The following is a 17,402-nucleotide window of genomic DNA, read 5'->3' as shown; positions in this document are numbered from 1 at the left end:
ATATTCTTTCATAAACATGGAAAAATGGACAGGACTTTTGCTTTCCTATAAAACATTTGCTTTTTTTATTGTCCTGTGCACCAGCAGTCAGTGAAAAACAACATTATTCAGTAATATGCAGATGTTATTATTTTATAGTGTGTGGTGTAGACAAACATTAAAAAGAAACATATTTTAGTGTCCATAGTGTCTCAAAAATAGGTTTAAACTGTATATATTTTAATCTGTAGCTGTTGTTTATAGATGTATGAGTGCTGGGTTAGTGTTGGACATACAACTAGCTCCTTTTAGGTGTATTTTAGCTTCTATAGCTCTGTTTTACCAGTTTAACGGTTAATTAAAGGTTTTACATTCTGGACAACTAGTTCTCCGTTTATAGAACAAAATGTTAAAAATACAGCTTATTAAATTTTTTATCTAGTTTTTTGCCTGATGCCTCATATGTATATCATTGTTAGTTTTACATTTTTGTTATCAAATTTAAACAAACAAATAAAACTAAATTAATTCTCAGTGCACTGCATCGCATCTAATCATTATATTGGAAGCATGTTTTTACAGTTTTAAAACATTTTTGAGCCCCATAAAACTACATGGAGCATAATCATCTAGTTACAATTGGACTAATAATATTTCTGAAACAAAACTCCAATTTGCAAATACAGCCCTGGAAAAAAGAGACCACTTAAAATTATGAGTTCCTTTAATTTTACCAAATTGAAAACCTCTGGAATATGATCAAGAGGAAGATGGATGATCAGAAGCCATCAAACCAAGCTGAACTGCTTACATTTTTGCACCAGGAGTGGCATAAACTTATGCAAAAGCAGTGTGTAAGACTGGTGGAGGAGAACATGCCAAGATGCATGACTTCAAACCATGATTAAAACCAGGATTATTCCATCAAATATTGATTTCTGAGCTCTTAAAACTTGAATATGAATATGAACTTGTTTTCTATACATTATTTGAGGACTGAAAGGTCTGCATTTTTTTCATTTTTGACAAATAATTGCTCTACATGACAATATTGTTATTTTGGAATTTGGAAGAAATGTTATTCGTAGTTTAGAGAATAAAACAACAACGTTCATTTCACTCAAACATAAACCTATACATTTTTCCAGAGCTGTATTCATCAGTGAAGGCCCTTTTGGGGCGGGGCGTTCACGGCGCGTGCGCGCGAATCAGAGGGGCTTATTTGACTACAGTGCGTGATTGGCTGTTCCAAGTTGTCAGTCAGTGAAGCCCCGCCCCCTCGCGGACAGCATGGCCGGGCAGTGTGGAGAGAGGAGCTCAGTGCGGGTTTTTTCCTGATGATATGAAGTGAATTTCTGAGCGGTTTTCTGCTCTGCGTTTGAGAAAAGAAGCCTGTAGCAGCTGAGCAGCGGTCTGTGTATTATAACCGCCGGCTGTGCTTTTTGTGTGAGTTTTTATCGCTTTTAGACTTTATAAACTGGGAGGTTCATTCAGAGCTCTGTCAACAATGGTGCTGAAATCTGAAGATGGAGTCGGTGAGTTAGTTTTCTGCTGATATTTTCATTATGTTTGATTTATTCCACGTTTTTTGTCGTTTAGCTTTTAACAGTTTCATGTTTTAGCTTTAGTTAATTAACCTAGTTAACATGGGTTTATCCCTCCATATCGAGCTGCTGGTGTGCAACAGGTCCACGCTGCTCCTGTTTTCACTCCGGTTAATGTAAATGTGTGTAAACAGACTGAACAGTTAGTGTTAAATCCTGTAATAATCCGCCTGTGACACTCTGTGCTGAGTGAGGAATGTGAGAATGTGTATTGTTGTTGGGTGACACTGGTCATTAATCACACAGCCAGGCTAAAAGCTTCGATTTAAAACTGCTATAAAAGCCCACCCACGCTGTGGCCCTGTTTACACACTGCTATAGCTAAGCTGAGGGACAGATCCAGAGCTGGAGCTTCAGGAGAAGACCACCAGACCTCAGACTAACCTTCCACTGACCTCTGACTGTTCTGAGACCTGCTGCAGATCACAGCTACAACACCCACCCTTCACTGTTGTCAGACCTGTCACAATAACCCATTTTTAGGACACTATATTGTTTCCAGACACTATTATTGTCAAATAATAAAAAAATGCTGCTGATATTTACACATGATGATGTATTAATAATATATAATATCAATGCAATTACACAGTACATTTAAAAAGCAATAAACCTTTAATGCACACGAATATTCAAATGTCGGAATTGATCAAACATAAAGAGAGTTGACATTCTGACATTCAGTTTTATGTTAACAGGTTTTTTTTGCTAAATAAACACAATGGAAATATTGATGTTGGCAAAATGATTGAGGTTAATTCTATGTACTGTATGATAAGCTAAAAAAAGGTAATTTTTGTTCTAGAAATAATTCAGAATCATTCAGGTTAATGGGTTCTCCTCGATAAGTAAAATTATTCAATTTGTGTGTATTCAGAGGATGTATACTGTATGATAAATCAATGACGTAATTATCGTGACAGGCATAAGTGTGGACTGTATTTAATGGTTTTTTTGTATTAAGGCAAAATGATGTCTATTTGACAAAATATTATTTACCTCTCTCACCATAAAGGCAAAGCGCCTTTATGGTGAGAGAGGTAAATAATATTTTGTGTTTTGTAAAGTTATGTTATGACTGAGCCCTTTTTCTGCAGGTTATGACACCTTTTTTTTTGCTACTCCGTAAACTAAATAGGCTAAATGTGTTTTTGTATTGCTTTAAAAAGAAAAACATCCCTGAAAAAAACAAACCAACAACACAGAATATGACTTAAAATAAGTAAGATCTATATACATGATTTGGCCTTTTCATTTACTCATTAAAATACCAAAATTTTATTTATTTATTTTTCTTTTCATCCAAATAATTCTGTTGCCTAATGTTTGGTGCATTACTAGTATTCAGTATTCTATATATGGGAAGAGTTGCTGTGGTGTGGAGGTTAAATTACTTTTTTTTAGCTCTAATATGAAGTCTTATATCTAGATGGAAACTAAGAGTGCGTCAGTTTGTTTTATATTTTTAGGCAATCAGAAATAGATAGTCTAATTTAGAATAGATGCAGTATAAATGAAAGTGTTGTTTAGTCTCTTGCCTATGCCTTTGTTTTGTTGTTTCCAGACTTTCCATTCTCACCCTCCCCTTCCTGTGAGGGTATTAGGACAGAGCCCCTCAGTTTGTAACAGCACACACACACAGGGTGTTCTCTCCTAAAATAGTCAACAGTTAAACTATTGACTGATTTGCTAGATAGTGGTCCTGTTAATAACAAGTAAAAGAGAGAAAACCCAGTGTGTCTGAAAGGGTGTTTGTTCATTGAGGCATCCGTTGATTTTATTAGCCAAGATGTGATCAGCTGTAAAATGTTCTGATGTAGTATACATGGTCCCCAGCTGATTGTCATTTGTTTGATGGGTTGACAAAGCTTTACATTTTATATTGGCTTTCCAAACAGGAATGCAAAGGATACATTTGATGTATTTGACCCTCAAAGTGGTGTCCCTAGAGAATCGTTATGCATGAGATCGAGAGGAGAAGAGAGAGAAAGTTAATTAGCTGATTGGTTTTCTCGGCTCTTCCAATTTTAATGTGTTTTTATTGGTGAAATGTAATTCTGTGTAAATTCTGTGCAATTTAAAGTTCATGATTATGGGTTATGGTACTAAAATAATGCTGTCTTGGTGTGCAGTCATATTCAGAGTGATCCCACAGACTTACCGTACACACTGTTATCTCACCCAGCACCTCTCTGACTGGTATCAGTCATATTAGATATTTTATTCATAATAATAGAAAATAGTACAATTATTAAATTATAGCTAAATTATGGTTCCGACCCATTGTTTTCGTTTTTATGTTTTGTGTTTATGTTTTAAAATTGCTGTGAATCATATGGTTTAGGTACACACATTTATTTATTGATTTCTTAGGATTTTGTAAAATCTACTCTAGTTACTCTGGGCAAAGTGAACTCTTTTCTCTTATTTCCTCCTTAGCTGTAGTTTGACTGTAGACTAACAGAAAGACAGATATTAAGGAAAAGGTGCAGGAGACCAATCCTCTTTTCTCCCAGGCCCCTCCTTACCCTGGATATCCAGGTCATCTGAGGCTTTACTGGGTTACACCCTGAAAGAGGATATTTGAATTCAGTAATGCACAGTTCACTCTTGTTGGGCCTTTACAATTTTACAAAAAAACTGATTAATTATCAGTGTTAAGAAAAGAATGTGTTGTATAGAGAAACACATATCCAAAAATGTAGATACGTACAGTATATGTAATCCATGAACTTGTAGCTAATGATGTATACAATATTCAGACCATTTATAAAAGTGTTGAAATAGTTAAAAAACTAAGATTATTTAAAATATGTATTCAAGTTAACCTCATGTTATTCAGTGTGCAGTCATCATAATCATCCATCTAGTCCAGTTCAGGGTCAGGATGGCTATAAAGCACGCAAAGAAGGAATCTCAGTCCCCAGCCGCTCCCAACAGCTCCTCCTGAGGAATACTCAGGCACTCCCTGGCAATGACTGGGTCCTGGGTCATCCCCAGGGTCTCCATCCAGTTAGTCATGCTTGGTACACCTCCAAAGAGAGGTGACGAGGGGCATTGTTTTCAGATTCCTGAACCTTTTCCACTGGCTCCTCTCAGCATGGAGAAACAGCTCTGCCCTGATCCTTTACTGTATATATCAGAACTTCTGGGTCTTCTTGTCTTTTGTCTTTTTGCCATGACGACCCTGAAGTGTGGTCTCAGGGGATTAGAAGGTTGAGTTTAGCCATCCAGCAGAGAAAACTTGCATCCCTGATCCAGTGTACCATCAAAAGTACACTACTGCAACAAAATAGAAATTAAATTTTATCATTACATATGATGTTATATGGCACACCCCTAACTGAGATGGTTTTAACAGATTTATGGAGTTGTCTGTTAGAACCTTTGGGGTATTTTTACAGTTATGGTACAAAAAATAAACTTGTTAACAGCTTTATAGTTTAAATTATATTTTATAAGCATTAAATTAGTAATGAGCATCAATGTTATCTTTCTTTTATTTATATATATATATATATATATATATATATATATATATATATATATATATATATATATATATATATATATATATATATATATAAAAACACACACATTGCCCCTGACACTGGAGGCCGCTCTAAGTTAAGAATCCTATAAGTAGATATAGGGAAAAAATTTAAAGGCCTTTCTTGTTTTTTATTACTATTTTTTAATGACATGTTATTAAATCATTAAATTGTTTAGAACTCATTGTGCATAAAGGGTACCACTCAGGGAGAGGCTTGTTTTTTTTGTTCTACATTTTATTTAATGGAATAACGAGGCAAAACCGAGAACAAAAACAGAAGAAGCCTTTATACATTCTTTCTAGACACTAGATGATGGTTATGGATCTTGTGCCACAGTGTGCCAAATGTTTGCTCACATTTTATCATGTTAGTATGTTGTTTTATCTGAGCTAATAATTTAATGCTGTTGGATATTTTGGGGGTAGTATAGAGAGTAACCACAAGGTGGCATTAAGGGTGCTAATATCTCATTCTTCCAGAGGAGAGGAGGGGAGGGGATAGTCTAGAGGAGGGGTTTACTTTGACTGGGAGGGGGGTGCTGAGTCTGATTGGTTTCAGACACATAACAGACAGCAGTGAGAGAGTGGCTGAAGTAATGCTTTACTGAATGCAGTGCCGGCTTCCTGTACTCTCCTCCAGCCTCTTCTTTACCACCAGCCTGCTCTCTCTTTTTCTCTCTGGACCTGAGGAGCACTCATCTAGCAGCATCTTCTCAATGAGTACAGGGGTCCTTTGGGATTACTGGAAGAGACTGGGAGCTTTTGTTGATGCTAGAGGGATGAAAACGCTCATGCTTACCTTTTGATCTGGCTGGACAGGCAGACTGGACCACAGGTTGTGATACAGAAAGTGAAGTAAGTGTTCTAAACTGCAGGCCTCGCTTTACCTGGAGGACATTTGAGGGAATCAAAAACCTATGTCTAGTTTTTCTACTTTTGTTCTGATGTAATTTTTTCAAGTTTTCTTCATATTTGAAGTTGCTGCTGTTGTTGCTTTGCTAATACATATACATTTCCAGTCAGATCAAACCCAGCAGATGAAATGCTTTTTTGGAGTGGACTCGATTGCTCTGTTTGTTGATCTAAGGCTACTGTTTGTTGGCCTTTCTCTTATCAGTGTATGTGCAGGGACTCCTCTGAGCAAATGTTGGAGAATGGTGGCTTGTCTTGTGTTTCAGTGAAGAACTTTGTAAAAAAAAAAAAAAAAAATAGTTTGTTACATTTCTTATCCCTTTATTTTTAAAAATTGTACTTTGTATCAAGTTATCAAGTACATGATCATTTAGAAATTATGCAGCTATTTAGAAGCTTCATGCTTTTATTTGTTTCATGCTTTTAAATGTACAGTACAGCATTAAATTATAAGAATGCCACATCATTATAATGTCATTTTCTTTGTTATTTGTTGTATTGGTGCAATGTATAACGTATTAAGTTTTTATTCATGTGTTCAGTAGTAAGAGTATGTACACTATGAGACCTGGGTTAGTGTGCTAAAGGTAAATAATGCATAACAGTTCTGCTGCCTCTATCTCCCTCCCTTAGATCAAATGAATGGAATTATTTTTGAATGCCAAGTGGGGAGTAAGTTCATATTTTATAACAAATTTTACAGAAATATGCTTTTGTCAGTATACACTGCTGAGTGTACAAATGTTATTAGACACCTGTCTGTCAAATAGGGCTGCAATTAGTCAGTATAATTGGCAATATTGATTATTTACATTTGGCGACTACAAATTTTGTTGTCGACTAATCATTCATTTGTAACAGTACCGCATTACACAAAGTGCTGAGAACAGAAGTGCAATGGGAGATGGGAAAGTGGCTCACTTACACAGGTCACACTCAACTTAGTCTTCAACTTAGTCTCCAATAGTGCCCAAACTCAACAGATTACATATTTAATCACTAAATATCAGTACTTTCCATGTTTTACCAACATCTAGACATTTAAGTGCCTTTTAAATCTCATGTTCTGCTGTTTCTATTGTTTTAGAGATGGAGGAAATGGCAGAAATAATCGTTGAGTAATCGACTAATCTGAAAAATAATCATCAGATTAGTCAACTATCAAATAATCAAATAATAATGCAGCACTACTGTCAAATGTTTCTTTTAAAATCAAGGGGTTTAAAAGGAGATTATTAAACAGCTAATAGTGTTTGAAGAATTCTTCCCTCAAGATCCAGATGGGCAGTTCCATGGGCACTTCCTTGAAGAAATGAATGAATGCATAGTTTTTTGCTTTTGTTGCTAATGTATGGTTCAACTTAACAGTAAATTGTAAGGTTAAATAGGTATGTTAGATTATGGAAATCAGTAACTGTGCTGGTCTCCTGCCCCCATTGGCCAGCCTTGCTCAGAAATATTAGTAGAGCTGATTAGTTTTGGACCAAAGACTCCTCTACAACACATTCTGGAGGTTTTGGATGGGTCTCCCATCACTTTACAGAAAAAGCAGCTCTACTACTACTACTACTACTCAACAGTCACGTTCTGAGGGGCTTTATACCCACTATGTCATGCTTGGTATGGACCAAAGTGACCAGATGTGCATGTGTGGATGTTCTGAAGTGTCACTTTCTGTGACAGTGCTTTTTGTAGAGATTATAGGTGCTAACACTAAACAACTGGATGCTTAAAATAAAATACAGATAGTTTTGAAACAGTTTTTTTGTACATAAAGAGATTAAAAATGAGCTCTAACAGGCCAAGCTCCGCTTGTAATAACTGACTACAGTGCGGTGTTGCACCTGTGTGTTTGTGGTCACATTATAGCATTACTTCATTGGACCTTTGAAGACTTTGCAGGTGCTGCTATGGATTAGACAGTGTCTCTGTCTTGTTGCTTGTGGTTTGGTCTTTGCCTTTGATGCTTCTCTGATTTCATTGTTGACTGTGTGGATACACTAGTGTGTGTTTATTCAGCTACATAATACCTAACCTTTCTATACACACCAAAACCTCAATATGAAATTTTACAATAAACTAAGACCTTATGGGGCAGTCCCGGGGGGATTAAGCCGAGTCCTAGACTATATTTTCCTTTCAATTGAAAATCTCCAAATATAAATGCTAGACTAGGCTTCATAAAAAAGACTAGGCTTAATCCCTGTCTGGGAATCTAGTGCAAAATGGACATAGACATAAAACATGGGGGTCTGGTCTTGCAGATTTGTGAGAATTGTCTTAAGTAAATTATTCAAAACAAATCAATAAAAACAAAAGGTCTTGTTTGTTTTCTGATTTCTCTGGTGTTGTGTGAGTCCTGCAAATTGACCTCATGGATAATCTGCAACAGTGATCTACAGTCTAAATATCAGTGTCAGAATATATTGGTGTAATATGAAAATGGACACCGACTTCCTGTGGCCATTGACTTTCTGTGTGAAAAGTGACCCCAAACCTATGCAAAAAAAAAAAATACACTCCAGCAATGTACTTAACATTGTGTGATTTCACTACCTGACATAAATTTGGACCACATAAATACATTTTTAACATACCAAAAAACAATATAGATTTATAAGCCCTATATCACTAATAAGAAATGAATCCCCTGGTTCATTCCAGTAAAAAGCTATATACTAAAGACTATGTACAAGTAGTGTATATAAATATAATATACTAGTTTAGAATTAATACACTCTTTAAAATATCCCACAAACAGCAGCTCAGTGGATGGAAAACAATTCCATTAATCATTTTAAATACATTTAATATATGGCATGTGTCCCTGAAGAATCAAACATCATTTCTTCATTTAAAAATGCATTCCTACACATCCCATTCTATAGACAGATAATTGCTTTGAAATTGGCCTGTGATTTATTCATACGAGAAAGTAATTTTCTCCTCTAAATGATGTGGAGTAGACAGGGAATTATTTGAGGTTGCTGATGCTAATCAATGATCTCCAGTTACTGCATGTAAAGTGAGGGCTTTGTTTTGCATCCTGTGTGATATTTCTAGCGACAAGTGGGAATTAGACTTCCTGGGGACTGTATCATTTCTCTGGCCTAGTCTGAAGGTCAAGAAGGGTGTGTAATACAGTTTGGATCTGTGTACATCTCATGTTTCTAGCTCTGACTGGACAAATACATTATAAAATACTTATTGAACATTGAACATTAGTGACATTCCTGCAGACATATCAACAAAGCATGTGCAAAAAAAGCACGACTCATCCTGTAGATGTGTACTCTCTGGTGGGCCATCACACTCACACAGAAGCTGACACATTATATTCACAAATAAACATGCAGGCGTCCGGCATTGGTTCTTTTTACATTAGACGTGCAGATGGTATTACAGCAGACCCAGTCCAGACCCAGAATCAAGTTTAAAGCTAAACCTTTTGTTGCATAGCAGCACAACATGATGTAAAGTACTTGCTTCTGTGGCCTTTTGAGACTATTTTTATAAAAGGCTTGATGGAACATGCTGTACGTGCTAATGAGAAGGGTTTTTTTGCTTGAATATTAAAAGACTATTTAAGCATGTGCAGACAGCATGACAAAGCCCACAGTGTTACAATTACCACTACAAAAAGATTACACAACTCAAGCTCTTCAGATTACACAGAGAAACACTAAAGAGAAATCTTCTATTTGTGGCGAAGATGAATACATGATGGCTAATGGGTATGGCATAAATAACATTTAACTTGCCTTGATAATATACATTTGGACAAACTAGCGATTGGAAATATGCTAAAAAAATATATATTGTGATATCAGTTTCCATAGAAAGTGGAGTAAAATAGTTCTCTGCTTGTATGCCAGACTTGCCTGGTCATTTTACCATAGTTAGTTTGCAAAATTATAATTGCTGTCTTATGCTCGTGTTTAGCAGCTGCTTTTTCTAGGTTTTCCAAAACTTTCCCAACTTGAGCATTCATAATTAGTTTTGTCTGAGATTCTGGAACTCTAATGCATAATCTAGTTCCAGATATAATTGTATTCAGATCATTTAAAACATTTCCATAATGCACAACTTTTATCACAATAAGATAAAATAGTCATTTTGCCCACCTGTAAGACAGCATCTAATTATCTGCAGAATTATAATGATGAAGTGAATGAATACAGTTAGCCTATACTCATATTTTTGAAGAAGCTTGGCTTTTTTCTAGCTACTGGTCAGCAGATCTCATGTAGTGGAATTTGTTTTTTAATTAAATTAAGCCTGAAAATCTATACTGTAATGTTTCCAATAGGCTCATCTGTGTGGTTAATTAGTTGGTGATTCTGCTTGTTTGGCCTGTAATTGAGTTCAGGCTGTTCTATTGTGTACATTTTAAACTAAACATAGACTAGACCTGATTGTACAAAAGGAATGCTCAAACAAAGGTAAAGCAATTTAAAACATTTACATAGCACAAGAATGAGCTGATGATAATTTGCATAATATCAGCAATTATGGGAAATAATGAAATTACTGAGGCTAAATTAAGGCTAACATTTAAACTAACCAAATTCAGCTACACATTCCACCATTACAGATTTTTTTATAATGGTCACTAAACAGAATATAGGCCATTACTATGATTTGTGCATGCTGTTCATTACCTACCTTTTATTTCTCTAAACCTTGATTGTGCATTTTTTGAAGCTTCTGCTGAAGCTAATGGGCTTAGCTCAGAACATTATTATTAGGAGGACATTAGTCTTGCTGTTTGTTGGGAAGGCTAGAAATTAATACAGATATTTTAATAAAGACTCATTTTAATAATGTAAGTCTTTATAAGTGTTTTATTATTATGGTTTAGTTAGTTTTGTGGGAAGAGCTTACTGTGCCTCAGAAAGCCTACACTCTTTTGAATGGACTGAGAGGGAAGTTTTCACCCCTTAAGCAAACTTCTACAGACTAACTCAGTATTAAATACATTTGAAATAAATAAAAACACTGAAGCCTAAAAAGGACAGCTGGGACTAATGTTTGGTAGCCATGGCAAGAAGTAATTGAGTCCTTTTTTATCAAGAAACTATATTTCAACCATTTCTCCCTTTGGAAAGAAATCTACTATTCTTTATTTTTTTTTAAAGGACAACTTTTTAACATAAGGACAATAAAAGTCCTTTATTTAAACATAATAGGTCTGTTCATTTAGCAAAAATATTTCAGTAAAGATCGATAAATAAAATGACTCTCCCTGAAGGGAAAAATTATCATGGTCATTTGTTTTTTTGTGTTTTTTTTTCTGGGCTGTGGTAAGACATTTGTACGATGGATTGTATTGTGGTGGTTGCTTTTCAGTTATCTCTGTACTCCAGATATTGTTGTGTGGAACAGTGCTGTTGATAACAGTAGCTTCTTATTTTCCCCCCACTGTGGAGACAAAATACATGTGAAACTCATAATAGGCGAAGAAACACTCAGTACTAGTGCTGTGAACTCGCTCGGTTCGAGGGTTCTGCTCATCTGTTTAATTTCTGCAGTATATTTGTTCTGTGAGTGTTTGTACTGTATGTGTTCCGGCCGAGGAGGGACAGGAACGTGTTGGTGTGGGTGTAAGACGTGGGGGGTGGGGCAGTTTGGAGGGAGCTAGTCATTCCTCGCCACAGCCCTCCTGTCAAGCATCAGTGGGGTAGGATGCAGGCAGTGAGTTACCATGGTGACTGACAGGAACTTTGTGAGAAATGTGCTTTAGTAGTGAGAGTGTTTGTCTATCTGTGTGCACTGACAGCACCCTTTCATTTTTTTTTGGATGTGAATGTTCTAGCAGTCCAGCAGTCATCCAGATCGCTAGTGTTTGTGTGGGAACAAGTCAAGGGTTTTGGTATAATTGATGCAGCTGAAGCTAACCACACTACAACTGTGAGGCCAGGGCAGAGCTTAGGCCTTAATGAAGTAGCCTTTATATATATATATATATATATATATATATATATTATTAAACTATAGCAATTAGACTGGAGATGGAAGTACAATTTTAACTCACTCTGCCTCGCTCTACCTCACTCTGCACAGTCTGTAGAGTCACATGTGATTAAACAATAATGCATTATTATTTATATTATTATTATTATAATTATTATTATAATCTCCCTTATCCTAATAATTGTTAAATTATTGATGGATTAAAATATACTGCTTCTAATAGGTTCTGGTTCTTCTGCGAAATATAATTTAACACATGGAATCTGGAGCTTAGAGAAATTAAACCTTACAGTACTATTGGTCATTTAATGTTATGAAAAAACAGTCCATCTGAATTTATTAATCTTATTACCTTTTAATTGTGTGAGTGGGAACTGCTACCAAGAGTATTGAGCAAGACCTCTCCATTTTCCTCTGGGTCTAAATGTCTGTACATGTGCATTGAATAGAACTGAATTTAAGCAAATATTTTTGTATTTGTTTTAAAATATACAAACCACAGTAACATTGACACAATTAATGTATCTGCCATCAGACGGACACAGCTGATCCACATTCTGATCCATATTTCAGTCCACAGATTGTGCTGGGCCATAAACCCACCATATTTTTAACATGAGAAACTATTCAATCGGATTCCAATTCCACATCTTACACCTGCAGCAGCTCCAGTCTCAGAGTGTTCAAAGAGCTTTAGCTGTTGGTTTTACTAAACGGCTGTTTGTTTAGAGATATTTTAGCATATAAATGCAGTTTGGTTTGTAGCAAAACATCTAGTTGTGGTACTAGCTTTCCCTGGCTAATCTCTAGAGATCTAGAGATGTTGACATGCAGCTCTAGTGTGGACGGCCCCTAAGTGCCCTTCAGCAAACCACTTGAAAATTGAAGTTGCTACAGTTTAATATGTGTCTTTGTGAATTCACAGTTCTTATATAATATACAGTATATTTAAGCTGCAATACATCAGGGCTCTTCACAGTAGATCGCTACTGCTGACCATTGCGAATGGTGGTAATTACGAATGGATGGCCTGACCCAGATACCATAGATTAAAAATATATATATATTTAATAACAATTAACCCTTGTAATATGATCATTTGATCTCTGGTACAGGAACGCCTTTTAGCATTTCAGCTCCAGTGTATGTCCCATGGTTTCGATGAAGCACAGAACATTTGCATTTGTGCTGAACATAAAAACAGGCTCCCTAAGCAGTATCCTGATGTTCCTAATCAAAGGCCTTTCGTCATACGTCAGTGTTCTTCCTGGTTATTGATTGCCAGGGAAAGATGATGCTGAGGGTATGTGGGGTTTTAGGCACTGCTGAGCCTCAGGCAGATTAAATATCTCTCTCTGTTTCCTGTTAATATCTATATCAGCCTCAGTTGCATAAAGTTTAATATTGAATCTGCTGTCTGTTAACTCTGTGTGCCTGGAATTGAAATGAATTATTGAGAAAGTGAGAGGAAGAGTGAGGGAAGCTCTCTGACCTCTATTAGGGTGGATTGGTGTTAGACCTCTGTGTGTGTCAACACAAACACTTATTGTCCCTGAACCTTTGATCCTACATATTATTGTATTGGAGTTATTTTGCTGCGTGCCTGTGCCTGTGTCTGTGTATGTTGCTACATGTACAGTACATTTATATAACCTGTATGTTTTAGTGCAATAGCACAGTAAACAGGTGGTGTGCTTTATACCACGTCATCTGATTTTTCACACTTTGCTTGGTGAAATATGGATTGCATGCAGCTGCTCAGCCATGAAAGCTGGGGGTGTAAGAAAATATTGATATATCAAGAGTATCACAATATTTTGTTTTGCAATACAGCATTTTTAAATGATTAGTGTACATAAAAAGATTGGTGTCAGACAGTGGTTCATTTAGTGTAGTCCTGCACTGTCTTTAGATTCCAATCTTCTGGATTGCATAAAAAGTAAACTTTTCTTTAAATTTTCTAAATATTAAAGTTTTTTTTTCTATTACAGTTTTCCTAAAGACATTTTTACCCTACTCACTCATTAGGACTCTTCTTATCACGAGAAATGCTTCAAACTCATAGAGGGTGAACACTCTTTTCCAACTGGGACTAATGCAGCATTACTTGGTAATCAACACACTCAGAGGGAAGTGCAGCGGTCCAGCTTTAATTCTTCAGCTTTTCCAGAAGATTTAATTTAGTCGCAATAGATGTTGTTGTTGTGAGTTTTGCAATGAACTGCAATATATTTAATTGTATACTTTGTATCTTGACACAGTATTTATTGTATAACCAAGATTTTGCACAGCCATGTTTTTTATGTGTCCAAAACGGCAACTTCACACAAAGAAGAAAAAAATTAGCTGAAATGAATGTAAAATAAAGGGATTGGTATTGGAACTTTTGGAGAATTGTTGTTGGTCCATTTATCATCAGATATTGACATGATGAGAGAGAGTAGTTTTTGCAAAAGTAGTGTCTGGCTATTTAACAATAGGATTCCAATAGCATGCATCCCAAATCCTAGCATGTGGTGCCATAATACACAATATACAATAGGTATATTTCAGTGCACAGGCTTATCTTTTGTTTGAATACAGAGTCTTTACCAAATACCTACCCAACAGTATGCAGAGTCTAGTCTAAAGTACATTTTGTCTGCCACATGTTCATAATTGTCTCCTTCCTCCACCCAGTCCCGGATGACCTGACCCCGGAGGAGAAGCAGGAGCTGGAGAACATACGGCGGAGGAAGCAGGAGCTGCTTGAGGATATCAAGGTAAGGATTTTCTGACCAGTTTGAAAGTAGCTTCAGCTCCAGTTTGAAAAGCTTTTCACATGTATAGTGTATATATAACTGTGTAACTCTCTCTGTCTCTCTGGCTTTTTTCTTTTCCTTACTATATAAAGTTATTTTTAAGTTTAGTTTCCAACCATTATCTCCTTTTTCTCCCTCTTGAGGACAATTTATGCTTCTGTGTTAAATCTACACTGTAGCCCATGCATAGCTGCATACCCCCACACTGACATACACCTCCCCAGAAATGTAACTACGTGGTGCGTTAGTGCAGACAATTGCAGCTGTGATTGGTCAGCTGAGTCTTCCTGCATACACAGTTCTGCCTTCATGGTTAAGTTGCAGAGCGAACACGGGTACATAAACACATACGTATGAAGGACCACTTGTGTACCAGTACCTATGTAGAGGGGGATCATTGTCTTACTTGTATTTTTTTTTATTGTTATTATTATTATTATTTTTTTGCTTTGGTCTTATTCACAGTATTTCACATTTTTTAATTGCTTGTGTCTTTTGCCTTTGTGACCACTGAGTTTCCAGTTATTTCACATCAGGAAGTCTATGGTCACTTTGTATTCATGGTGAATGCAGTCTAAAGTAATGTGCTTCTGTGGACACTGATCATAAAGCAGTTAGCTATGCTAACCCAACATTCCAGCAGGCTATGTGTCCTGGATTGTTCCAGGGCGCCATATATTTTCTATACAAGACAGAAGCTACGTCTATGGTTTAAGGTGCCGAATGTGAAACCATTTTGTGGAGGGTTACTTCCAGTGAAGCAGCCATGCCAGGTGTTTACAAATCGGTCAGGTAAGATATTAGCCTGAAGGCTAGCCTGATAGCTAAGCTCAGAACCTCATAAGCGCCTGATGCATTAGCTTCAACAGAGCTTCGTCACTGAGCCATTGTTTGGTTTCTCCTTCACAAAATGGTACAAACAGATGTTTGGATATAATTTATATCAAGGGATCTGCTGTTGCACCGGAGGTTCAGTGCAAAGTAAATAAAGACCACCCCCCTCCCCCCCACTCCTTTGTTGTCATAAAAAAGATGAATACAGGACAGTTGTAGGTAACTACACACATTCATCTGTACAGTTTTTTTTTTCTTTTCTATTTTTTTGGCCAATATTGCTATTAGAACAACTTCTTAGATCAACTGCTTGAAAGAAATATTTGATCAACTCCTTTCTTCCAAATTAAATATTCTTTATAGGTTTTATTGTATTTATACTTTTTGGGATATTTATAATTATCATGAAGTACTGTATAGTGTCTTTACAAGCAAACTGCTCATGCTGGTTCTAAATCATGTGCGTAGGTGCCTAAATCATTTACACTATGTTGTCTGTTGTTGTGTAGTCACCCATAACCACACTCTGTCTACGTCAATGTAGACCTTTAAAGTTTATTAATCTGCTGTTGATTGGTTGCACTGGCTGAAGGTGTATGTAATCCATTGGTGGGCTTTATAGGCATGCCTTATGTTTGCCTATTTAGCAAAAGTCGTTTTGGTGCTTGGGTGGAGATTTGATACGGGAGAAGGTGCTGTTTTGCTTTTTTAAAAGGTCAGTTGCCAGATTTAGTTATCCTAATTAATTCCACCAGTCTCTCATGTGGCCTGATGGCCTTCTACTTCACCTCTGTCATAACCTTGGGCAAAGTGTGTGGAAAGAGAGAAAAGTGAGATGTCTAGGGAAGGCCATGCATATCCTGTACTAGTAAAGGAACTGTATCAGATGTTTAGGAGGACTGCGTTCAGTGGAGCAGATGGTGTTGCAGATTAAATTATACTGATTGTGTTATGCATTTGGAATGAAGGGCATTGATCATCCCCATGCTTGGACCGTTTGACCTCTTCTTCATTCCTCTAAATGATGTAATCAATTGAGTAAACATTAACAGAATTTAACTTGCATACCTTTAGAATTGGGCCTGGTTGCTGGCTGCCCAGCCTGTGTCCCATTGGAGTCGTTCATCATTCCCTGATTGGCCAAGGAATGGCAGGTCAATCTTCTGTACTGGCTGAATGGAGAGTGAGAGGGGCATCCTTTCACTGACACCGTGTCCGGCCTGCAAACCCTGGAGCTTTACAGAGTGATCAATAAACACTAATGCATCTTTAGTGCATTACTTCCGTGGGAAACAAACACCACCAATCAAACAGTTCCATGAGAGCGATTTTATTTCTGTGAGCTTTTTCTCTTTTTCATCCAGTAGTACAGGGTTTCTCACAAGAAAATCAGTGGTAATGCTTCATTTGAATGAACTTTTTGCTGTCACGTTTTGCTGCAACACATGGCCAAGGATGATGCAAACTGTTAGAATTTGCAGCATAGGTGTCAATAGATCAGCAATATAGTCATGATATAATATGGTACATGAAGTACATGATTGTTCACCTTTCTTTACTGTTGGAACATTTAAGACCATTAGGAACGCAGACGGTTTCTCAGGGTTGTTTCTTTCATGATTTTTAAAGGACATGAACTCAACAGATTTCTTTTTTTGGGGTCATTTTGGGCACATGTTTACTAAGTGATGATGTTCATCCAAAACGCAGGATTGTTAATGCTTGTGCTAGCATTGAGCTAGATGT

General features: G+C 36.6%; 1 protein-coding gene across 4 annotated transcripts in view; it reads left to right on the top strand.

Annotated features, from left to right (window-relative positions):
- The window catches only part of cyth1b (cytohesin 1b), an 81,307-nt gene that overhangs the window by 47,455 nt on the left and 16,450 nt on the right, over positions 1 to 17,402 (top strand). For 2 of the 4 annotated variants that reach the window (XM_007259183.4, XM_007259181.4), the window contains exon 2: positions 14,701 to 14,783. In XM_007259183.4, the coding sequence (XP_007259245.1) occupies positions 14,701 to 14,783 (83 nt within the window). Of the gene's footprint in view, positions 1 to 1,256; positions 1,515 to 5,702; positions 5,992 to 14,700; positions 14,784 to 17,402 lie in introns of those variants that run through there. The other 2 variants (XM_007259182.4, XM_007259184.4) reach the window with 2 other exon arrangements.

This window comes from Astyanax mexicanus, chromosome 15 (assembly GCF_023375975.1).
Source record: "Astyanax mexicanus isolate ESR-SI-001 chromosome 15, AstMex3_surface, whole genome shotgun sequence".
Lineage (NCBI taxonomy): Eukaryota > Metazoa > Chordata > Actinopteri > Characiformes > Acestrorhamphidae > Astyanax > Astyanax mexicanus.
Note: the sequence above shows the minus strand (reverse complement) of the source record. Positions and strands in the feature narration are given on the sequence as shown.